The 24,583-nt window shown below is 47.5% G+C and overlaps 2 protein-coding genes across 6 annotated transcripts in view; both read left to right on the top strand.

The window, feature by feature from the left end:
- The window catches only part of LOC137634471 (intraflagellar transport protein 74 homolog), a 180,458-nt gene that overhangs the window by 46,645 nt on the left and 109,230 nt on the right, over positions 1-24,583 (top strand). The window lies entirely within an intron of this gene.
- The window catches only part of LOC137634209 (chemotaxis regulatory protein ChePep-like), a 35,929-nt gene continuing 18,853 nt past the window's right edge, over positions 7,508-24,583 (top strand). Inside the window, exon 1 of the mRNA XM_068366479.1 lies at positions 7,508-7,744. Within this exon, the coding sequence (XP_068222580.1) occupies positions 7,508-7,744 (237 nt within the window). The remainder of the gene's footprint in view (positions 7,745-24,583) is intronic.

Genomic DNA, 24,583 nt, shown 5'->3' with positions numbered 1-24,583 from the left:
GGATATGTTTTTAGCGCTTCAAGCATTAGGCGAAAAGGTTGAATCCTTAGCCTCGGACAGAAACCAGCTTATGTCCGATGTTAACTTGTTGAAGTGTCAAAGTGGTAAAGCAGAAAATCTAAGTGGTAAAGTGAAAAGTGCGCAAAATGTGTTTAGTGTTGCGACCGAGGGTTCGTCTGTTCATGCTTGTCGCTACCCTAGTCCGAGACCTCTTTCATGCTCCCCTGCACCAGGGAGAAGTAATGTCGTAGGACTTAAGGGGGCGAGAGGTGTAAACCAGCGTACAGACGTTCCCTCTTTGGTATCAGACGTTTCTCGTCAAGAACGTCCTTACCATAAGACGGGTGAGACTAAGTTCTCCTCGTCCTCCGACGACTTGTCGCATAAGAAACCTTGGCGCAAGGTATCTAGGCCCTTAAAGCGCAAGTCAGTCCCTTCAGGACAGGTCCAGCGTCCTGGCTGTAGCCATTGGGGCAGCTCTGACCACTTGCAGTCATCGGATGACTGTTCGCCTGTTAAGCGAAAGCGTAACACGGAGTCCGAGGGTCTCGGTAGAGGCAATGTTTTGCCAGCGCAGACGTTACCGACGTCACGGCTCGTTCCGACTCCCGTTGACCCGAAGTGGGTTGTCCTGCGGGACATGCAGTCTAAGCTTTCCTCCCTTATGGAAGATTATGAGCATGATCAGGTTCACGATGATCCTTTGCTTGCGGTTCGCCAGTGCGATGAACGTGACTCTGGCCTTCAGCCGCCTAAACGAGTGTTTTCTCGTCCGTTTGATGTTAGTGCTAACGTTTCTAGTGCTTTGAAACGCGATGCTAGTCGTGTTCCTCGTCATTCACGTCAGTCACGTGACGTGGAACCCCCTTTGCTACAGTCTCGGACTGACGTTCAGCAGCTGCCACCGCAGCCCCGCACTGACGTTCGCCGACCGACTCCGTTGCCTCGGCGTGACGTTGAGCGTCTGTCGCCGCAGTCGGAAGTTGTTTTGCTTGCTCAGACCCTGCAGTCAATGCAGTTTCGACGTGATGTCGAACGACAATCAACTCAAGCTGTTGTTGTTTGTCAGTCACAAGACTTTCAGTCCTTACAGCCGCGGCGTGACGTCGTTTCCTCAGCTGTTGCTGCTGCTCCATCGCTTGTTGACATTGCCTGTCAAGCGTTGCCTCCTCAGCATGTCTCTCCGTTTCACGAGACTCGGCAGTTGTCGGACGAAGTTCCGTCGGATGAGGAAGTCGTTGATCTCCTTCCAACTGATATGCCTTTGGGGACTTTTTCGGATGGAGAGGAGCCTAAAGTTGCTCAGCCCTCTCTTGATTTTAAAAAGATCATGCTGATTTTTAAGGATCTTTTTCCTGACCATATTGTGACTGCTGCTCCTCGTTCGCCTCCATCAGAGTTCACGCTGGGCCTAGCTGCTTCGACGCCGTCATTCACTAAGCTAGTGCTCTCTCGCTCTTCTAAGAGAGCTTTGCGTTTACTAGGCGACTGGTTGATGACCAGGAGGAGTTTGGGGAAGACAGCCTTTGCTTTTCCCCCTTTTAAACTAGCTTCTCGAGCGAGCGTCTGGTATGACACGGGAGAAGTTCTCGGCTTGGGAGTACCTGCCTCTGCCCAGGGAGACTTCTCAAGCCTCGTAGACTCTCCTCGTCGTCTGGCCATGAGACGCTCAAAAGTTTGCTGGTCCTCTTCAGACCTTGATCATCTCCTCAAAGGGGTTTATAGGGCCTTTGAAGTTTTTGACTTCTTGGATTGGTCGCTGGGAGCCTTGAGCAGGAAGATCTCTTCAGCTGACCGTGATGTATCTGTGCAAATTATGTCCTGCATAGACAAAGCTATCCGTGATGGCTCTAATGAACTCGCTGCTACGTTTACGGCAGGAGTCCTTAAGAAGAGGGAGACTCTTTGTTCGTTCCTGTCTGCAGGAGTAACCCCCTGTCAAAGGTCAGAGCTACTCTTTGCGCCGTTGTCGTCTGCCTTGTTCCCACAGCAGTTGATTAAGGATATCGCAGCGTCTCTAGTACAAAAGGATACCCATGACTTGATGGCCACGTCAGCGCGTAAGGCTGCGCCTTCGTCCTCTTATGTCGTTAGACCTAAGTTCGATACTCCAGCGACGAGATTTATCCCGCCCTTTCGTGGCAGAGCTCCCAGTAAGGGAGGCGCTCGTGCCGATAGTAAGAGAGGTAAGAGGAGAGGATCTAAGTCCTCCCGTGGCAGAGTCTGACTGCCCACGTCCTCAGACAGCGGTAGGGGCCAGATTAACCAACTTCTGGCAGGCCTGGGAGAAGAGGGGTGCAGACCGGGAGTCTGTTTTATTGCTAAAGGAGGGGTACAAAATACCTTTTGTACGGAGACCTCCTCTAGTAAAAGTCCCTATAGACCTCTCTCCCAGGTATCGAGAGGAGTCAAAGAGACAGGCATTACATCTGCAGGTGTCTCAGTTGCTAGAGAAGGGGGCGGTGGTGAAAGTCTCGGACCTTCAATCACCGGGGTTTTACAACCGTCTCTTCCTAGTTCCAAAGCATACAGGAGGTTGGAGGCCGGTGCTGGATGTCAGTGCTCTCAACGTTTTTGTTGTCAAAACAAAATTTACGATGGAGACCACCAAATCCGTTCTAGCAGCAGTCAGAGAGGGAGACTGGATGGTCTCTCTCGACTTGCAGGATGCGTACTTCCACATTCCTATACACCCGGATTCTCAACCGTATCTGAGGTTTGTATACAGGAATGTGGTGTACCAATTCCGAGCACTGTGCTTCGGCCTCAGCCCTGCTCCTCTTGTTTTTACGAGGCTCATGAGAAATGTAGCAAAATTTCTACATTTGTCGGGGATTCGAGCCTCCCTGTACGACTGGCTGCTCAGAGCGTCGTCCCGTCATCGCTGTCTGCAGGACTTTCAATGGACGTTGGATCTTGCAAAGGAGTTGGGCCTGTTGGTGAACATAGAGAAGTCTCAGCTGACTCCCTCCCAAACGATTCTCTATTTGGGGATGGAGATACAGAGTCTAGCTTTTCGGGCTTTTCCGTCTGCCACCAGGATAGAGCAAGCCTTGCTCAAAGTCCGTCTCATGCTAGAGAAAGACCATTGCTCTGTGAGAAGTTGGATGAGCCTCCTAGGGACGCTATCATCCCTGGAACAGTTTATCTCTCTAGGAAGACTTCACCTTCGCCCTCTCCAGTTCCATTTAGACTCCCATTGGAACAAGGACAAAACTTTGGAGGCGGTCTCGATCCCGATCTCCGAACCAATCAAGACTTGCCTGAGCTGGTGGGACGGCAATATACGTCTTCGAGAAGGTCTGTCCCTGGCAGTCAAGAACCCAAACCACGTGTTATTTTCAGACGCGTCGGATTTGGGTTGGGGAGCGACTCTGGACAGTCTGGAATGTTCGGATCTTTGGACGACAGATCAGAGGAGCCTTCACATCAACTGCAAGGAGCTGTTGGCTGTTCATTTAGCACTGACGAGTTTCGAGAGTCTACTTCGAAACAAGGTGGTAGAAGTGAATGCGGACAACACCACGGCCTTGGCGTACATCTCCAAGCAAGGAGGCACTCACTCCCACGCTCTGTTCGTCATCGCAAGGGACCTCCTCATCTGGTCAAAAGATCGAGGCATCTCACTGTTGACGAGGTTCGTCCAAGGGAAATTGAACGTCTTGGCGGGCTGTCTCAGTCGGAGAGGTCAGGTGATCCCTACAGAATGGACCCTCCACAAGGATGTGTGCAAGAGTCTTTGGATGACTTGGGGTCAGCCCACCATAGACCTCTTTGCGACCTTGCTGACCAAAAGGCTCCCGACTTATTGCTCTCCAGTCCCAGATCCAGAGGCGGCCCACATAGATGCCTTTCTGTTGGACTGGTCTCACCTGGACGCTTACGCATTTCCGCCGTTCAAGATCCTCAACAAGGTGTTACAGAAGTTCGCCTCTCACGAAGGGACAAGGTTGACGTTGGTTGCTCCCCTCTGGCCCGCGAGAGAGTGGTTCACAGAGGTACTTCTATGGCTGGTAGACGTCCCAAGGAGTCTGCCCTTACGGATGGATCTCTTACGGCAGCCTCACGTAAGGAGACTTCATCAAAGCCTCCCCGCGCTTCGTCTGACTGCCTTCAGACTATCGAAAGACTCTCAAGAGCTCGAGGATTTTCGAAGGAGGCAGCCAGAGCGATCGCGAGGGCTAGGAGATCATCTACTATCAAGGTCTACCAGTCGAAGTGGGAGGTATTTAGAGAGTGGTGCAAGTCCTCCTCTATTTCCTCTTCCAGTACCTCTGTAGCGCAAATTGCGGACTTTCTCCTGCATCTGAGAAATGTTCGCTCCCTCTCTGCTCCCACCATTAAAGGCTACAGGAGCATGTTGGCGTCTGTTTTCAGACATAGAGGCTTGGATTTGTCAAATAACAAAGATCTCCAAGACCTCCTTAAGTCTTTCGAGACCTCTAAGGAGCGTCGTATGTCAACTCCTGCTTGGAACTTAGACGTGGTCCTACAGTTCCTAATGTCAGACAGGTTTGAGCCATTACATTCAGCCTCCCTGAAGGATCTTACCCTCAAGACACTTTTTTTGGTGAGCTTGGCTTCGGCTAAAAGGGTCAGTGAGATCCATGCTTTTAGTAAGAACATCGGCTTCTCTGCGAATAAAGCTATATGTTCTCTTCAACTTGGTTTTTTGGTCAAGAATGAACTGCCGTCTCGTCCTTGGCCTAAATCTTTTGAGATACCTAGTCTGTCAGAAATCGTAGGTAATGAAGTTGAAAGAGTGCTGTGCCCCGTTAGAGCTCTTAAGTTTTACTTAGCTCGAACTAAACCAATACAAGGTGGTTCTGAGGCCTTATGGTGCTCCGTTAAGAAGCCCTCATTGCCCATGTCTAAAAATGCGTTATCGTACTTTATTAGATTTTTAATCCGGGAGGCACATTCTCATTTAAATGAGAAAGATCGTTGTTTGCTTAAGGTCAAGACTCACGAAGTGAGAGCAATAGCGACTTCGGTGGCTTTTAAGCAAAACAGATCTCTTCGAAGTATTATGGACGCGACCTTTTGGAGGAGCAAGTCAGTGTTCGCTTCGTTTTACTTAAAAGACGTCCAGACTCTTTATGAGGACTGCTACACCCTGGGCCCATTCGTTGCAGCGAGTGCAGTAGTGGGTGAGGGTTCTACCACTACATTCCCTTAATCCCAATATCCTTTTAATCTTCTCTTGAAATGTTTTTTAATCTTGTCTTGGGTTGTACGGAAGACTAGGAAGTCTTTCGCAATCTTTTTGATTTGGCGGGTGGTCAAATGTTGTTTCTTGAGAGCGCCCAGATTAAGGGTATTGATGAGGTCCTGTTATATGGGTGTTCGCCCTGGATATAACAGCTCCTGGGAGTCTTTCAGCATCCTGAGAGGATGGCTGGGCTTCGTGAGGAAAGCGGATTAATGAGGCAGAGTAATCATCAGAGTCAGCTTCCTTACCAGGTACCTATACTTAAGTTGGTTTTTTATGAAATTTTTGTCAAAAAACTTTTGAGCATATACGCCTTTATTGTATTAATACTGGTCTCTACCCACCACCATGGGTGTGAATCAGCTATTTATATATTCACCGGCTAAGTTTAATATTTAAAAATGATATTTTCCTTATAAAATAAATTTTTGAATATACTTACCCGGTGAATATATAATATTAAAGGCCCTCCCTTCCTCCCCGATAGAGACCCAGCGGACTGAGAAGAACTGGAGTGGTTGAGAAGTATATGCGGTATCTGGCCGATAATCGGCGCTGGTGGGCACACCCGCAACCTTCATGGCGATCGCTCGCGAGTTTTTTGGAATCTGTCGGGCCGTCGGAGACGTCAGCTATTTATATATTCACCGGGTAAGTATATTCAAAAATTTATTTTATAAGGAAAATATCATTTTGGTACGATTCATCATCCAGCATAAGCAAGGCATGGGGAGGGTCAGATGGTAGACCTACAAGCCCTAGCAACCTCTCATCTGCATCTGACAATAACAGCAAGGCTGTGTTCACCAGTGAAAAAAATAGTATAACTTACCAATCCAATAAGGAGTCATAGTAGATGCCTCTGTCAAAGTGAGCCATAAACTCTTGTTAGTGTTATGGTAAACATACTTGAAAGTAAAGGACTGTATGCACTTGCTACAAAAGGTTGCAGATCAAAATATATACAAAACCTCCTGTCAAGAAATAAATATGAAAGGTTTAGTCTGGTAATTATCTTTTCAATAATCATGCCCCGTTATAGTAAAGTTGATCATGATTCATGGAGTACTATTCCAAGTTATATACATGTCATTAATAGAACTTTATGTAAACATTCTTATAACTACTTGCAAGGTCTGATTATATTTAATATTTAATGATTTTTAGTAATTTTCCTTGTCCTACTTTAGTTAATGAGGTAGAAGCTAAAATGCTAGAAATAAGTAATGATAGTACAGTATTTTGTTACTATAGCAGGTGGGTATGAAGATAATTGTGTAATCTTTCAGAGCTAAAGCTTTATTTTGTAAGAGTCTGGAGTGCTGTAATGAATTAGTTTTGAATTAATATTTACTCCGCTTATGTTGTTTGAAGTTCTTATAAAATAGATTCATGATGATTATATTAAAGAAGTTTTCCAAAATTTATTTCATATACATCAGTAGTAATATGAGTAAACAATGAGTATTTAAAATTGTGCTGTACTACAGTGAATTATTGCTGACTCCTAGTGATGTTTGTTTTGATTTATAGTTATGCTTATGGAAAGTATAAAGGTGTAGTATTAAATTTTTGCAATCTTTCTTTAATAATCTACTGTATTGTTCCGTCACTCTATACAAACCCTTCGCTATTTATAGGGGATATTACTTTTGGCTTGGCTGAAAAATGAGTCGTAAGATTTTAGCAAGGGACAACTACTCCAACTGCTAGTTAGCAGGAGGGGTAGGGGCAGGGGTAGGCAGCTACCCCACTCACTCACATACCTGGGCTGAGCACCCACTTTGCTTTTGGCTCAGTAGATTGTGGACATGGCCGCTCTTTCCCACCATTGAGACTTGCCATTTGATTAATTCTTTTTTGCTTTTTCTTTTCAGGTGTGGTCCCGAAGGCAGCTCCTGTGGTATCTTCATGTCTGTCCTAGAGACAGACCCTATCCTGCTGTGTCTGGCTTGCCGGGGCCAACGGTGTGATCGGGACAACACCTGTCCTGAGTGTTCGGAGAGGTCTGCCTCCCTGTGGGAGAGATTTGGGCGCAGTAAAAAGAAGTCTAAGCGAGATTCTTCTCCTTCAGGGTCTTCCTCGAAGTCGAAGAAATCGCAGACTACTTCTTTGACCCCTTGATCTCGTCCCGAAGCAGCTCCTTCGCCGGTCCTCTCCCGGAAAGGCTGATTAGCAGCTCAGCCTTACTAACCCCAGGTCAACCTTGTGGCTCGAAGGACGTTACTGTTTCTCCTAGCGTTTCAGTCCTCCCTTCCCCCAGGGAGCGCCTGCTCTTTCTCAGATCTATTGAAGATGTGGCCTTTGCTAGGTGTTGACGGCCCCCCTTCGAAGGAAGTTCTGTTTGAACTCCTTCAGTTGGGTGCCGAGAGGAAGCGTACTACGACTTCCTGGGAGGTGGAACCTTCCCCTGTGGGCACAGCACCAGACCACCTTGGTGTTGTTGCTCGTCAGTTGTACTTTTGGTCCTCTATGGCTGAAGCCGAGGATGATGTTTCTCCTCTTGGGGGCAGTGGGAAAGCAGAGTCCAAGGCAAGATCCTCCTTCGGGAGTACATCTCTCTTGTCCACGAGAGTGACCTAGTGACCAGCTTGTGACCAAGCAGATTTTCTCGCCGGAGGAACTTGCCAGACGTTCCCTTCGGGGACTCATCGGGTGGAGGAGTTTCTGACCCCTATTCACCCTGGGCATGCTCCTCATCTTGCGGTGAGGTGACGCCTGTTTGAACCTATGGGTTCTCGGTTTGCTGAAGCTTCAGGTTCTTGGGACAGGGAACCTTCGTGCTCCCGTCGCGTTGAGCCTTTAGGCTCTCGTGACACTGGGCCATCAGGCTCTCGTCGCGCTGAGCCTCCAGGCTCTCGTGACCCTTAGCTCTCTGGCTTTCATAACTCTTAGCTCTCTTGCTCTTGTTACGATGAGCCTTCTGGCTCTCGTGACCCTGGGCTTTCGGGCCCTCGTCATGCTGAGCCCTTGTAACCCTGACCTCATGGGCTCTCATGACCTGTGATCTTTGGGTTCTTGTTACTCTGAGCCTCCAGGCTCTCGTGACATGGGACCGCCTGGTCCTCGTTACGCTGAGCCTCTGGGCTCTCATAACCCCTAGCCTTCTGGCTCTCATGACCTGTGACCTTCTAGTCCTCATCATGCAGAACCTTTGGGTTCTTGTGACCCAGAGCCTGTAGGCTCTCATAACGCTGAGCCTTCTGGCTCTTGTGATCCCGGGCCTCCAGGCCCACGTTACGCTCTACCCCTGGGTTTTCATAACCTTAGAGACTTTGGGTTTTCGTTGCGCCGAGCCTTCGGGCTCTTGTGTCGAGACTTCGGGCTCTTGTGATGCAGAGACTTTGGGATCTCGTGACTTCGGGCTTTCAGGCCCTCGTCATGTTGAGCCCTTGGGCTCTCGTGATCTGGAGCCTTCGGTCTTGGGGCTCTTGTGATCTGGAGCCTTTGGGCTCGTGTCTCGCTGAGCCTTGGGCTCTAGCTACGATAATCCTTCGGGATCTTGTAGGTGGACATGTGCTCTCCATCCCGCAGTGTCGCGTGATTTTTCAGCGTCGCGCAAACTGCCTCGCCAAGCTGGTGACTACACTCTAGCAAAACTGGTTTCATTGGTCTCGTCCCTGCATGAGATAACATCGCCTTTCTTGGTGATTAGAGATCACTTCTCTTTACAGAGAGATCTGTTTTGAGAGTCAAGACGACCACCAGTCTTGTCAGCCGCGGGAGCGGCATTCTCCACCTCCTAGGTGCTCTCCAGCTAAGCGCCAACGGCCACAAGGTGTCCCTTGCCACTTGCCTTCTCCTCAATTACCCTTGCATCGGACCGTCGAGGTGATTCATTCAGCGTATAGTATTCCGTTCATTCAATCTCTCTCTCTCTCCACTGACTCGGGATCCAGTCCCCACGAGCTCCTATGCGAAGAGATCTGCAAAGGAGCTGGCCCTAAGTGCCGAAGTCCAGACCATGTTGGAGAAGGGTGCTTTCCAAGAGGTCCTCGATGGGTCTCCAGGCTTTTTTAAGCGACTTTTTCTTGTGAAAACGGCATCTGGAGGCTGGAGACCAGTTTTTGATCTCTCGGTCTTGAACAGGTTTGTCAATCAAACCACTTTCAAGATGGAGACAGCTGACACGGTCAGACAAGAAATGAGACCGCAGGACTTCATGTGTACATTGGATCTCAAGGACGCATACTTCCAGATCCTAGTCCATACGTTTTCAAGGAAGTATCTAAGAATCATGTTCAACCAGAAACCATACCAGTTCAAGGTGCTGTGTATCGGTCGTTTCACGGCACCCCAGGTCTTTACGAGAGTGTTCGCCCTAGTGTCGTCTTGGGCTCACAGAATCGGCATGTCTCTTAAAATATCTGTATGACTGGTTGATACTTGCAAACTCGGTGGCAACCCTTTTTCACAACCAGACAGACTTTTTGGGCTTTGCCAAGTTCTGGGAATCATGGTAAACCTCAAAAAATCACAACTGCTCCCCTTTCAAAGGCTGGTATATTTAGGCATGATAATAGACACCAAATGGCACAAAGCATTTCCATCAGACTGATGAATTCAGAGGCTGAGGAAGGTAGCAGTGCTCTTCCTCAGATGAGAAGAGCTTCCAGCCCAGAGTTGGCTGTGTCTCTTAAGCCACCTATCATCTCTGGCCCCTCTAGTACCAAATGGGCTCCTAAGGATGAAATTCTTCCAGTGGCACCTTAAGTCCCTGTGGAATCAGGACTCCGATTCCCCGGATACCCTAGTTCGTCTAGGATCAGAGGTACGGACGGACCTCAGATGGTAACTGGCAGACGAAAAATCTCCACAAAGGGGTCGACCTTCTCGTCCCTCCCCCGGAATTGATGCTCTTCAGATGTATCAAAAGAAGGGTGTGGGGCCCACATGCTGCACTACGCCATCTCTGAATCAGAAAGTTACCAGCATATAAACCTCTTAGAGATGAGGGCAGCCTTCCTTGCCCTCCAACAGTTCCACCAGTTCTTGATGAGCAGCAACACCACGGTAGTAACCTATCTAAATAAACAATTCTGTAACTTCTCGCAGCCCCTCTGCCATATAGTAGTAGAGATACTCAGATGGGCAGAAGACATCTCAGTGTCTATTTGCTCACTTTCTTCCAGGCAGGATTAATTCGCTTGCAGACAGTCTGAGCAGAGTGACTCAGATAGTGGGCTCCGAGTAGTCTTTGGATCATCTAGGAACCAGCAAAGTCCTGACGTTGTGTGGTTCCCAACTGTAGATCTGTTTGTGACAACCCTGAATTTTAAGCTCCCCCTATAATGCTCCCCAGTTCTGGACCCCTAGGCTCTATGGCAAGATGCATTCCAACAACGGTGGGACAATATAGATGTGTATACATTTCCCCTGTTCTGTCTGACGAGAGAAGTCCTCAACCAAGTCAGGATAAGCAAGAAGTTATTAATGACTAATAGCTCTGCTATGGCATCACGCAGAGTGGTTCCTGGACCTTCTACAGCTCCTGACAGAGCTTCCGAGGGAACTTCATCCACGACATGATCTACTCAAACAACCACATGCCAACATCTTCCACAAAGCCGTAGCTTTGCTTTGGCTTTATGCCATGAGACTGTCCAGCATCTCACTGAGAGGCTTTTCGCAACTAGTTGCAGAAAGGACGTCTGGACACCTCAGATGCTCTTCAGCATCAGTCTACGAGGCTAAGTGGTCAGTTTTCTGTGGTTAGTGTCGTGGAAGGGGTATAACTTCCCTCGATGCCTCTATTCCAACTTAAAAAGGACAGCAGCAGCTCGCCCCCTGTGTGTCGGCTGTCTTTGTCAGCACAGAGAAGGTTAAGAGGAGGTTCACGAAGAATACCATTTCACCTGGATTCACAAGGTCATTGATCTTGCACTTAATCCTAACCCTCCTCCACAACGATGACAGAGCTCATGACATTGGGGGCATTGTAATGTCCCTGGCGTTCAAGAAAAACTACTCTGTGGCGCAGGTACTGCAAGCGTGTGTGTGGAAGTGTCAGATGACCATCACCGCCCACTACCTACAAGACGTAACCCATAGGAACATGGATACGTTTTCCATTGGTCCTGAAGTGGCTAAACAACAAGTGGTCTAAACACCTCAAGCTTTTTGATGGACAAGTAGCAGAGGGTTGAGGGCTGAGTTTACCCCTGGTTATTTTGGGGTGAATGAGTAGAATAACACACAACAATTTTAGCGAGGTACAAAGTTTTTACTGCCTACAATCTATATCGTAGGGTAAAGATCCTTGGGTCAAATGCCAAGAGCCAGTTAGCACAGACTTTCTCCCTTCTAAGAGGTGAGTTATCCCCTATAAATAGTGAAGGGTTTGTATAGAGGGACCAAACAAATAACAAATTTGGAAGTAATTTGTATTTTTCTTAACTCTACAAACCTGAAGATATTTATACAAATTAGTATGCCAGCATTGACCTCCTAGAAAGTCCTGCCTGCAAGCTAAGTAGGTGCCCAGCCCAGGTGTATGAGTGAGCGGGGTAGCCGGCTAACCCCCCTCCCGCTAACTAGAAGTTGGGGTGGTTATCCCTTGCTAAAATATTTTGGCTCGTTTTTCAGCTATGCCGAAAGTAATATAAATAGCACCAGGTTTGTATTGTTAGGAAAACTATAAATTACTCTCAAATTTGTCCTCTTATACTGAAATTAATTCCTGCTAATCTCTGGATCATAGGAAATGTATTATATTAGGGCGTTGTAAACCTATGTTGACATGAATAGTTTTAGGTCAAAAGATGGAAATCTATTGCACCATCTTAATATTGTAAATCAATGTACTGTACTGTACTGTATATGGAAGTTTCCAACTAGTCAAAAGCATTATACTGGAAATATCGTATAGATAGTCTGTGAGGTTGTTGCAGTATGAAACTTATTTTAAGATCAGTGCCAACTATAGAAATTACTATTATTGTGTATACAGTAGTCATTAATTGAGGATTGATTGAATGAAGTCAAAGTCCTTCATTTTCTTGTGTATTTGCTGTTTTTCTACCATGTGTTGTGTATGAGTTCATTCATGTCAATGAAAATTAACAGCTTTTATTACAGGTCTGTTAAGATGACACAGAGGCCAGTGACTGGTTCTTTGAGCATGAAAGGGAGGCCTTTATCATCGACTTCACAAGTGATGTCTTCACCTATTGTAGTAGGCCTTGATAGCTTAAAAAATTTTAGCACAAATTTAGCCGTTTTGGTTGTGCGTCATGAGTGCTCCACTTGGAGGTGATATTTATTAAATATTTTACTTGTAGTTAATTTTAGTAATTCTTTATTGCAGCATCATTTTATATTATACTGTCATTGCTTTTTCATTGCTTTGTGTAAAATACTATACTGTAGTTTGCCTTTTCATTGTAGGCCAAATGTGATCAGTGCATGAAAACTTCAAGCAGAATTTTAAAATTGCTACTACTGTTCTTTGACTAATTTGTTTGTAATGATATGTTAGTATCACAAATTTGTTTCTACATAGATTCAAACCCTCATCCTTTAATGGAAGTGTGATTTCAGAGAAGCTGGAAACTCAGCTGTTATAATCTATATTTGTTCCAACACGAATACTTACCTCGAACTACTTTCTTTAGGAGATCACTGGTTATCTCTCTCTGCCGACCAGAGTTTTGAGTAGTTACTCCCCGCTCCGCGCTCTAAGTAGCTTTACCCCCGGCATCCAGGAATGTGCCCCGAGGGTAGGATTAAGGTAGGTCGCTTGCTAGCTGGGTCACCCTCCTCATTAAGTTCTCTGGTCGCGAGAGGTTAACATCTCTCACTCTCGTATCTCTGTCGATCCTTTGTGTGCGTCCTGTGCCCCACGTGTTCCCAGCGTGGCAACTTGCGTTTTTTCAGTGTACTTTCCCAAGTGTTCCTGTGCGTTCACTTTTCAACCGTGTGCTTACCCAGTGTTTAATTCATTTCCTTAAGTGCTTATGTCGTGCGTTGTGTGCGTTATGGAGCAGGTTCGCCGTTGTCCTGGGCCTAGAGCCGGGAAATCGTGTGGAGCGTTCCTCTCCAAGCCCGAAGTGGATCCTCACTCCCTTTGTTCCTCCTGTAGGGGTAAAGTGTGCTCGTCAGCAGACACGTGCCCCGAGTGCGTGGACTGGAGCGATATACAGTGGGTACGTTATGGTACTAAGAAGAGAAAATCAGCGAAACGTTCCCCCAGGAAAGTTAGTGTTTCCTCGCCGATACCGTCACCCAGTGAGCGTTCCGACGGGGTCTCGGTTTCGCCGTCCCCTACACAAAGTAGGGGACGAGGTAAGTCTAGTGTAGTGGATGAGCAAGGCGTCCTATCCCAGGAGCCCAGTGTTAGTGCAGGGCCAGTAGCAGGCCCCTCTAGGGCTAGTGAAGGACCCAGTAGTGCGTCCGGAGAGTTGGCCCTTGTGCTCGGGGGGCACGCTTCCTCCGATGACCCCGTGTGGGGTAGTAACGCAGTCTCAGTGTCGCCGCCGCCCTCGTGGGCTTGTGCTTCTGGCTCCTCTTTAGGGGGAGATAACCAGAGTAAAGTCCAACCTGCAGGTCACGATGCCTACGGTTGGAGGCTCCCGAAGACGCCAGGTAGGTCTCCCCTGAGGATGGATGTAGCTCTGGATCCCTGGCTCCCGGACATGGAACGGTTTGAGTCATTCCCAACCCTTCCCACGGAAGTTCCCGATGACTTCCTCCAGCCCTCGACCTCTGGCATTCAACGACCGAAGAAGTCCCCCGCAGTCCCCGCCTCCAGCCGACACGTGGTGAACGCAGTGTCGTCTGGCTCTTCGGACATCTATTCCTCGTCAAAGGAAGAGGTCAAGGTGAAACACCGCCGTCGAAGGGAGCGGTCCAGGACCAAGCGTTCCAGGTCAAGGTCGCGCTCTCGTTACAGCAGGAAACACTCCCGCTCCCTGAGCCGTAAGTATAGGAGAAGTGTATCTCCCGGGGGCGCCTGGATCTACGTTTCGTCGCGGGAATCGAAGGTGCTTCGTTCCCCGGACCACCAGTCCAGCGAGCGGTCCCCAAGGCGGCCGCCCTCCAAGCACGGCCTTGACCCTCGCGACCTGGCTCGCAGGAAAGACCTCTCTATTAAGCATAAGTCCTCGAGGCCTCCGGTTCACCCCGCCCATCGGGGGGAAACGCGCTTCTTACCAGGCAGCCAGGCCGAACCAGCCCAGCTGGTGCGGCCTTCAGGTCGGAAGGAACGGTTCCCGCTGTCGGGTCAGCCCCCGGGAACCGCGCCCTCAGCACCCAGAGACTTCGGGCGTACGAGAGTCCCCGCTGATCCAGCGGTGCCTACACTATCCCAAGCCCCTGATGCGGTCTTACCTGCAGATGAGGTCCAGTACCTTGGCAGGACGGCGCCCCTGGCCCCGAGGGCCAGGCGTCCGGTCGGCGTGCCCGGTAAACCGACTCCCCCGCCCCAGGCCGAGGCCTCGGCTGACGGAGGAGAGGGCTCCCCGACGGAAGACTCCGCCTATAGGAGAGTGGTTAGCCTGATCAGAAGGCACCACGGAATAGCGGAACCTGCAGCGACAGATGGAGATTCCTGGAGGTCGAGTCTCCTGAGAATTATGCAGACTCCCTCCCAGCCTAAGTCGTCCCTGGCACTCCCTTTGGCCCGAGACCTAGTTCTAGGGCAAGAGTTTATAGATAAAGTCGTGGCCGGCAATGCCGAGGCTCCCAAGACCCAGAGTGCCTCTAAATTACTCAGGGCCTCAAGAACCAAGGGAAGGTCTATGTGCCCGAAGGTCGTCGCCCAGGCCCTTGTAAAGTGGAGACGGCCGTGGACATTCTGAGCCAAGGCGTTTCTGACGACAGAGCCTCTTCGGCCCCAGTCTGTTTCTCACCTGCAGAGGCCTCCATGATGGAGGAGATCTCGCGAGACTTGATTAACGTCTCCTCTTGCCTAGACTGGTGGGTGTCCACGTTGGTGGGTGTGCAAGCCTCCTACGACCCCGAAGACCCTGACCAGCAAAGCCTGATGAGGGACCTCATTACCTCCGGGGGTAAAACTCTCAAATTCCTGACGTATCAGTCTCTCGCCCTTACAGCCAACTGGGTTCTCCGTAAGAGAGACACTGTTCTCACCAAAGTGTCTCGAAAAGTACCGGACAGGGAGGCGCGAGCAATTCGCAGCCTCCCCCTGTGGGGAGAGTCTCTTTTTCCTATGAAAGAGTTAGAGGCCTTGATGGAAAAGGTCTCGAAGAAGAAGGAGGCCAACGTCACCAGACCGGCAGCTTCAAGGAGACCTCCATACAAGAGGTCCGTCTCGGACAGCGCCGCGACGCCCCAAACCTCTTCCAGCACGACGAGGAGAGAGGCCCCCTCTTCCTCCTGGTCCTCAACTCCGCAACCCTCCCGCAGAGGAGCTACAGCGCCCTCAAGCTCCTTCAGGTCGGGTTACTCCGCTTCTAGGAGAGGCAGATCAGGCCGCTCCTCTAGAAGAAGGTAGAGTGGGAGGCCCCCTATCCCCGCCCAAGCCTCGGGTTGGGGGATGCCTCAGACTACATTGGCAAGCATGGAAGGCGCAAGGAGCAGAGCCTTGGACAGTGTCCGTCCTAAAGGAGGGCTACAGACTCCCGTTCCTGGCGAATCCACCCCCTCTTATTCCGGCCAACCGGACGGAATGGCTAGCGCCCAAAGATCCGGTAAAGAGGACCGCCCTTCAAGAGGAGGTGTCCTCCATGTTAGAGAAGGGCGCCATGGAAGAAGTTTCTCTCCCAGGACCTGGTTTCTACAGTCGCCTGTTCCTGGTAGAGAAAGCGACGGGGGGGGGGGGGGGGGGGGTGGAGACCGGTTATAGATCTGTCGGCTCTCAACAAGTTCGTCAAGAAGACGGACTTCAAGATGGACACTCCAAAGTCAGTCCTGCTGTCCTTGAGGGAGAAAGATTTTATGATGACCGTCGACCTCAAGGACGCATACTTCCAAATTCCGATCCACCCATCGAGTCGGAAGTTCCTCCGGGTGAAATGGAGTTCCCAGATCCTGCAATTCAGGACTCTTTGCTTCGGTCTGTCAACAGCGCCCCAGGTGTTCACGAGAGTCTTCACGACTGTATCAGTGTGGGCTCACGAACGTGGCATCCGCCTTATCAGATACCTGGACGACTGGTTGCTCCTTTCCGCCTCAAAGGTCCTCTTGGAAGAACAAGGGAGAAGTCTCCTTCAGTTTTGCAGAGATCTGGGTATTGTTATCAACCCAAAGAAGTCAAATCTATCCCCATCCAACAGAATGAACTACTTGGGGATGACATTGGACACCATGCAAGGGAAAGTTTTCCCTTCGGAGGACAGGATCAAGAACCTCAGGCACATCATCAAGCCCTTCCTATCGGAACAACCAAGGAGAGCGAAAGACTGGCAGAGGCTGATAGGCCACCTGGTCTCGTTGGAGAAACTAGTTCCACAAGGGAGGATGAAGCTCAGATCCATTCAATGGAATCTCAAGAGCCTCTGGTGCCAGACACACTCACAACAAGTGCTAATTCGAGTCCTTCCAGACACAAGACCCTCCCTGGAATGGTGGTACTGCCAGTCGAACTCCCTCAAGGGGATGCCCTTCGGGACCAGCCTTCCAGAATTATTCCTGTTCACAGACGCCTCCAACCAAGGGTGGGGAGCCCACCTCCTCGACGGGACGGCACGAGGTACCTGGTTGGAAGGGGAAAAGCAACTCCACATCAATGTCCTGGAGTTGAAAGCAGTCCAGAAGGCGTGCTTACACTTCGCAAGTCTGCTAAAAGGAAACACCGTGGCGTTGATGTGCGACAACGCCACGGTAGTAGCATACATAAAGAAGCAGGGGGGCTTGAAATCGAGGGAGTTGTGCGATCTCACCATAGAGATTCTGAATTGGGCAGAGAAAAATCATGTGGTGTTATTAGCAAGGTTCATTCATGGGAAGAAAAACGTTCTGGCCGACGGCCTCAGCAGAATGGGCCAGATAGTAGGGACAGAGTGGTCCCTCCTCCCGGAAGTAGCCAGGCTCATCATTCAGCGTTGGGGTTCCCCGGTGATGGACCTCTTTGCAACGAAACTCAACGCCCAACTCCCAGTCTATTGCTCCCCTGTGCCAGACCCGAAAGCAGCCCTGGAAGACGCTTTTCAGCACAAGTGGGACAATCTGGATGTTTACGCTTTTCCCCCCTTCGCGTTGATAAGGCAGGTGCTCAACAGAGTAAGGGCCGCCCGAAATCTAAAGATTACTTTGGTAGCGCCCTGGTGGCCGTAGAGGGAGTGGTTCGCAGACCTAAAAGACCTAACGAGTCACCCGCCGTGGCCTCTACCCGCCAGGTCAGACCTTCTGCACCAGCCTCACTTTCTCAAGCTCCACGACAACCCACTCTCCCTTCGTCTTCACGCCTGGAGACTATCCAGCGGCTCCTGAAGAAGGAAGGTTATTCTTGCTCCACGGCTAAGAGAATGTCGCTATACCTGAGAAAGTCGTCAGTCGCGATATACCAGGCAAAATGGGCCTCCTTCACAAAGTGGTGCGCTGAGAGGCACATTAGACCTCTTAAGGCCTCTGTCCCAGACATAGCAGAGTTTCTGGTGTTTCTCAGGGACAAAGTAGGGATGTCAATCCCAGCCATAAAAGGAGTTCGGGCTGCCTTAGGCCAAGTCTTCCTCCTGAAGGGCATCGACCTGGGGGCCTTGAGACACATAGCGATGCTTGTCAAAAGCTTCGAGCAGTCTTGCCCCCCTCAGGCGAGGAGGGTGTCCCAGTGGGACTTAGCCTTGGTCCTGAAGACGCTGTGTCGTCCTCCCTTTGAGCCCTTGAAAGATATCATGGATAAAGATCTTTCCCTCAAGGCCGTCTTCTTGCTGGCCTTGGCGTCCGCTAAGAGAGTGGGAGAGATCCATGGTTTGTCATACGACGTCTCTCACTCAAAGGGGTGGAAAGAAGTATCCTTCAAGTTCGTACCTTCTTTTGTGGCCAAGACTCAGAACCCAGCAGTCTGGGACCCGAGGTTTGAAGGTTTCTCAATTCCTGCCATCCCTAAGACAGGTAATGTAGAAGACTTAAAATTGTGCCCAGTGCGAACAATTAGAAAATACCTGGAAAGGACAGCGCATCTCCGACCGGATATCAAGAGCCTCTTCGTTTCCACAGGTATTAATAAGAAACAAGTTTCCAAAAACACCATCTCCTTCTGGTTGAGACAGGTTATCGCCAGATCCTACAAGGAAGCTGGCATAGCAGTGCCAGGCACTCCCAGACCTCATGACATCAGGGGCCTGAGCACCTCCTTAGCCTTTGAGAAAAACATGGCAGTAGGGCAAATTCTGCGAGCAGGTACTTGGTCGAGCCAGTCACCCTTTACTGCCCACTACCTCAAGGACTACTCAAGAAAATCCTTGGACGGGTACTCCATTGGAACAGTCATCTCCGCCCTCCAAGCTGTGTAACGGTAAACCCCAGGCGCATTCAAGACTAGCGACCGGTAGGCACAAGTGCGGTTTTCCTACCTCCTACCCAGTTGCTTACTTGCCTCTTCGGGGAGTACCGTCTGTTCCCAGAAAATAACACATTCTTCACGACTACACGTCGAGAAGGAACGTCAAAAGAAGTTTTCAAAAGGTGAGTTCCTAGACACTAACGTGAATTTTTGTGTAGTTACCCTCGCTTCCGCTCTCTGGTAGGTCCCGTTATCCAGAGGCCTGTTGGCCTCCACGGCCGGGTCAGTGGGTCAGATTAGCACTCCCGCCTCCTAAAGTGTAAGTCTCCTAAAGAAAGTAGTTCGAGGTAAGTATTCGTGTTGGAACAAATCAAAAATTTTAAATGATTTTTATTTTTCCTAACATACTTACCGAGAACTACTTTCGGGTAATGGCCCTCCCTTCCTTCCCCGAGTGCCTTCTTCCCTTACTAGCATGATGCTAATTCAATAGAACTTAATGAGGAGGGTGACCCAGCTAGCAAGCGACCTACCTTAATCCTACCCTCGGGGCACATTCCTGGATGCCGGGGGTAAAGCTACTTAGGGCGCGGAGCGGGGGGGGGTAACTACTCAAAACTCTGGTCGGCAGAGAGAGATAACCAGTGATCTCCTAAAGAAAGTAGTTCTCGGTAAGTATGTTAGGAAAAATAAGAATTATTTAAAATTTTTGATTTAGGTGTTAATATTTACTGGTGGGTGATGGGAGAAAGCCTTGTTGTCCTGCCAGCTCACTGAGAAGCCCTTTTGACTTCATCTCCCAGAAAGATTTTTAGTACGAGGCACAAGAGCTCATGTTTATGCTACCAATTATCTGTCTTATACGAGACTGAGCTCGAGCGCAGCTGGTCAGGATGTGGACCACTGCCCTTGCTTTCTTTCTGGTCAAGGACATTCTTAAGACAAATTGGTGACACCATCAGTTGAGTTTGGCGTAGAGGCAATACTGCTCATTGACTTAGATCTTCCCACACTCATAGAAAAATCCATGACTGAGTTTTCCTATACACTAATATCTTCCAACTTGGTTGGAAGTTAAAGATTTGAACAGTGACTTCTCAAATCTGATATCAGCACTTGAACAAGCTCTGTGATACCACATCGGGCTCATACGGTTGTCAGCAAGGACTCTGTCTAACCCTGGACAGGTGTATTTGATTGCAATGATCTGTATGTGGACCAGATAGAAGGTATCCTATGAAAGAAGAATTCTTTGATGAAATATTGCGATCATGTCACCGAAGAAGTACAGGAAAACTGATCGTTAGGAGTTATTTATGAGTCACTCCTAAAGTTTCTCTTTCCTTGAAGGATATATTGCAGGATGGAAGTTGCTCCTCTCAAGGAAGAGAACCTAATACATTCTCACCATGTTTGTAAAGCAAGAGGATATGTCCCTGGAAAAGGACCCATCTCTGAATTGATGTATCTATACATGGTACAAAAGCTCAGGCACCAGCTACTCATGTTCGATTCTTACGAGAATGAGCATGTGCACTATTGGTAAAACTAAAAGGCGCTGCCTTCTTTCTACTTATTGAACTTCTGACTTCTCTCTTCTCTTGGTAGAGTGAGAAACAGTGCATGCCATTGCTGTACTTCCCAGGTGGGAATGAACTACCTGAAGTCAACTCCAGTGGTTTGGTACTATGTACAGGAGCTCATATTCCTACCACCAATGCTAGTTCTCTTATGAGACCGAGGCATTGTCCCACTCCCATCACGGGACATTCCCGAAAAGCATCATAACTCGATCATCATGGTCCATTGATTTAGCAATTGCAGCACCGAAAACAGGGATTCAATGTAAAGTTTTGGCACTTGGTACACATCCTTCTCTGGACCGGAATAATCTATTAAAGAAGCCGCTTTCATGATCAGTCTGGCAGTGGCTTGCTTGACCTTTTGTTGGGTGCAGTCATATACTTTGCTTCAACCAAAAACTTGACAGTCCCAAACATACAGAAGGCAAAGACTTTACTGTCTTTGGAGCTACCTTATCACTTGGCCTTTGGATTCCTAATGAACACAAGGGAGAGAAGTGCACTCAAAGGTCTCCCAGATGGTTTCCCAGGCCTTTGTAGTCAACTCTTCAGGCGAAGAAGTTGACTAGAGCTTTGTGACCAACTTCTCTCTTTCACAGAAAGAAGGCAAATACTATACGGTCTGTTATCAGGAAGAGGACATCTTCCGATCAGTTAACCTAAAGGATTTGTATATCTGGTCCATCTTAATCTCATCTTCATCCTCTAGGCTTTGGTTTGGTTTGATGGTGAAGAATAGCGCTCGGGTCCCAACAGAAGTTTTCAACTGGTTTGGACTCTTCATGAGAATCATTTAATCTCACGAGGATCTTCTAGGGAGCTCAAACTACAGAGAAAGTTTCATAAGTTCACAGGTCTCCCAAGCGATCCCATGAAAATTCGAGTGAGGTATGGCAGGTAGGTATTTGACACGTGAGAATGCTCTCGCTAGACACTGGTCTGTGTCAAAGGTCATGGTGAAGGATAGCAGATATCCATCACCTTCTTTCAGTTGTTTGTGGTCAAGACTTAGAACCCTGCCTTTAAAAACTTCAAGTCCTTCATCTCTTCCTTACAAGAAGGGTGTACTTGGGACTAGGATGACTTGCCTTTCCAGCTTTGGAAGACACTATGATTCTTCCTATGGTAATGTAAGGAATAAGAGGAAAGATCCTAGGACACTGTTTCTTTCTGGATTTTGGGGATATTCAGACGTGCTCCACTGGCTGGTGAGGAGAGGAAACATTCCTGATTAAAGTGCACAAAGTGGGACATGTCGCTCTATCCCAGCTGTCAGGAAGAACCTGTCAGTTGTAATGACATTAATTGGGTAGCAACAGAAATGTCAATGCTCATACCTTCAGGAGTACCTACAGATCCCTGGATACCTGTGTCCTTGACCTTGTGATAGTTGTTCAAACTATTGTGAAGTAAACTTAGCTCCTTTTCAGGACAAGAAACATCTCATCTGAGATAGTGGTCAATATCTAAGTTTAGAAGGGAAGGTAGTTCAAGTTACTGGCCCTTGTATATCTTCTTTCTTCCCCTTCCATATGATGCAGCAGTTGCTCCGTTAGTCACTGGATCAGACGCTAGATGGGAAGCCACATGATCAAGCAACATTTCTTACAAGCTTTATTTAGAAGTTTCTCCACCATCCTCCAAGTTTGGGGGGAGGAGGACCAAGTGTATGCAACCCATTTTCATAATGACCTTACATTTAGACAACAAATCTTCCACACTTATGTAGGTTTCTCTTGACAATCTGCCAGTTCCTGGGTTGACCTAGCCAAACACCTGCCATATCTTTATAACCAGGTGGTTAGAAGGTTAACAGGAGTCATGTGCAGGACCAAGATGCTTGCACTCTTCCCAGGATAGTAAACCAGCCAGTTTGGTTAAAAGAACTTCCTCCCACAAAAGGATAAGTCTCCCATTAATGGACGAGGATTTGTAATTATGTAGGAACAAGTAATTTTTATTTTTCCTAACTACACAAATGTAAATCCTTTAAGTTACACTTCATGCCTCAACCACTCTGCAAGTCAAAGTGATAGCTCAGTGGCCTGTTAGGTTGGTGGGGCCTCCCCCACCACCTAGTAGTAACTAACCCTATCTCGTTAAAGTTTTAACAGCTGAATCCAGTTTCGTTAGAAGTACACTCCCGTTAAAGGACTCCGATTTGTATAGGTATAAAATATACAAATTACTTGAAGAATAAAGATTTGTGATATTAGTTTATTAAAGATTAAAGAAGATCTGATCTGCATTGCAGTATATATTTACTTTTATTTGAATGAATCTTATCTCCAGGTCACATTGCTTGTATCTTCGTAGCCCAGCAAGCTTAACGTTTAACAAAAAAATCTTTACATACTTTCTCCTGGGGTAACCTGTGTATGAGCCCTAACCCAGGGGAGTAGACCCTGAATGGAGGTACCATAGCCCCAACCCTACTTTTTGGTCTTCACGATTTCTTCATCAATAGGAGAAACATGGTATCTACAACTAAGTACTGAATCGCACATTTCTTTCTTTGGTTAAGAGAATACCATTCAGTTTTTTATTTTGTTATTATAGTTCTCAAGTGGGGGTTTATTCTGTTATGTTTGTGACACTTAGCTGATGTGTATATTCTTAACATGATACTAGTTTATGGACACTATTACATTGTTACCGAGTAGGTTCAGTGGCTTCCGGGCTTGTTAAAAAGAAAATTTTTCGTGATGTTTTCTTCTATTCTATTCCATAGTTGGTTTGCATTTTCATTAGGCAATTTTACTTTTTTCTTAATGCCACTTGGGTAGACTTGTTTATTTATTCAAAGATGTTTGGTAATTTTTTTATCATGATAGTTTTAATTTACTGAATACGTTAAAGAAAAAAATTGGCATGGGCAGCATATGATGGAAAAGTTAGATAATAGATTGACATTAGGAATAACCGAATGGGTCCCAAGAGATGGCAAAAGAAGCAGGGGAAGGAGTAGAAGATGATGGATTGACGAGCTAAGAAAATTTGCGTGTAAAGAATGGCATAGAAAGACCCTAACCAGACAGGAGTAGATCTTAAAAGACTCTCAATAAGCCAATTTTTTGTGCATTTGAAGAAGACAGACCTAATTTGTTTCTGAACAGTAAATTTGATGTCAAGAATTGCCTAAAATTTTAGGAGTCATACAGGGTTAAAGAAACATTATCAATACTGAGATCAAGATGTTGAGGAGCCACTGTCCTTGACCCACAGTACTTACAATCATGCTTTGAGTTTTGTTAGGATTCAACTTCATACCCCATAATTTGCATCATGCACTAATTTTAGCAAGATCTCCATTAAGGGATTCAGCAACCCTTGATCTATATTCAGAAGATGGAATTGATGCAAAGAGAGTACCATCACCTGCATATAAAACAAGCTTTTTTTCTAGGCCAAACCACATGACATGTGAAAATATAGTATGAAAAGCAATGGGCCAAGAATATTACCTTGAGGAATACCAGATATCACATTCCTATACTCACTATGGTGCCCATCAACAGCAACAATTTGCAATCTTTTACTTAAAAATAAAATAATTATGCTAAGAAACAACCCACCCACTCCCAACTGTTTCAGTTTGAAAACAAGAGCCTAACGATTAAAGCAAGGCCAATCATACGAACTTCATGACCACAATCAAGGGATTTCTGTACATCATTGGAGATTGTAAAAAGGGCATCACATGCTCCAAGGCCTTTACGAAAACCAAATTGCAAACTAGGGAACAGTTGAATACCTTAAGCAAACCTATTTAGATGTTTCGCCAAAAGACGTTGAAAATTTTTAGATAATATGAGAGTTATGGAAATTGGGCGGTAATCAGTTGGACTTGAGCTCTACCACAAACACATCTACATAGTGGAGTAACATTACCAATTCTCCAAAAAGTGCTGAAAGCTCCTCTTCTTGCTAACTTGCACAAAATAGCAGATAACTTTGGAGCTGAGAAATCTGCAGTCTTTGTAAAGAACAAAGGAAAAATACCATTTGGGTCAAACCTCCATAAGCATCAAGGTCCATCAAGAGAGCTTTAATTTCATGAGATCGAAAAGCTAGACTAGTTAGTTTAGCTTCCGAAAAACAGGAATGGGGAAGTTCGAGTTTCTCATTACTCTGCTTACTGTTAAACACATCAGACCCAAAGGGTTGCCTTTTCCTTTGGACAGTAAGTGACAGAGCCATCTGGTTTAAGTAAAGGAGGAACTGTTGCATCTACACCAAAGAGCGCAGATTTAAAGGTAGTCCACCACTTATGCATCTGGGTTTCACTATAAAGGGTTTCTTTTATGGTTAAATTGTATTCCTTTTCAGTTGAAGCATAAACTCTGAGCAAAAGCTCTAAGCTGAGTACACTTATTCCAGGTCAAA

The sequence above is a fragment of the Palaemon carinicauda genome, chromosome 44 (genome assembly GCF_036898095.1).
Source record: "Palaemon carinicauda isolate YSFRI2023 chromosome 44, ASM3689809v2, whole genome shotgun sequence".
Classification (NCBI taxonomy): Eukaryota; Metazoa; Arthropoda; class Malacostraca; order Decapoda; family Palaemonidae; genus Palaemon; species Palaemon carinicauda.
Note: the sequence above shows the minus strand (reverse complement) of the source record. Positions and strands in the feature narration are given on the sequence as shown.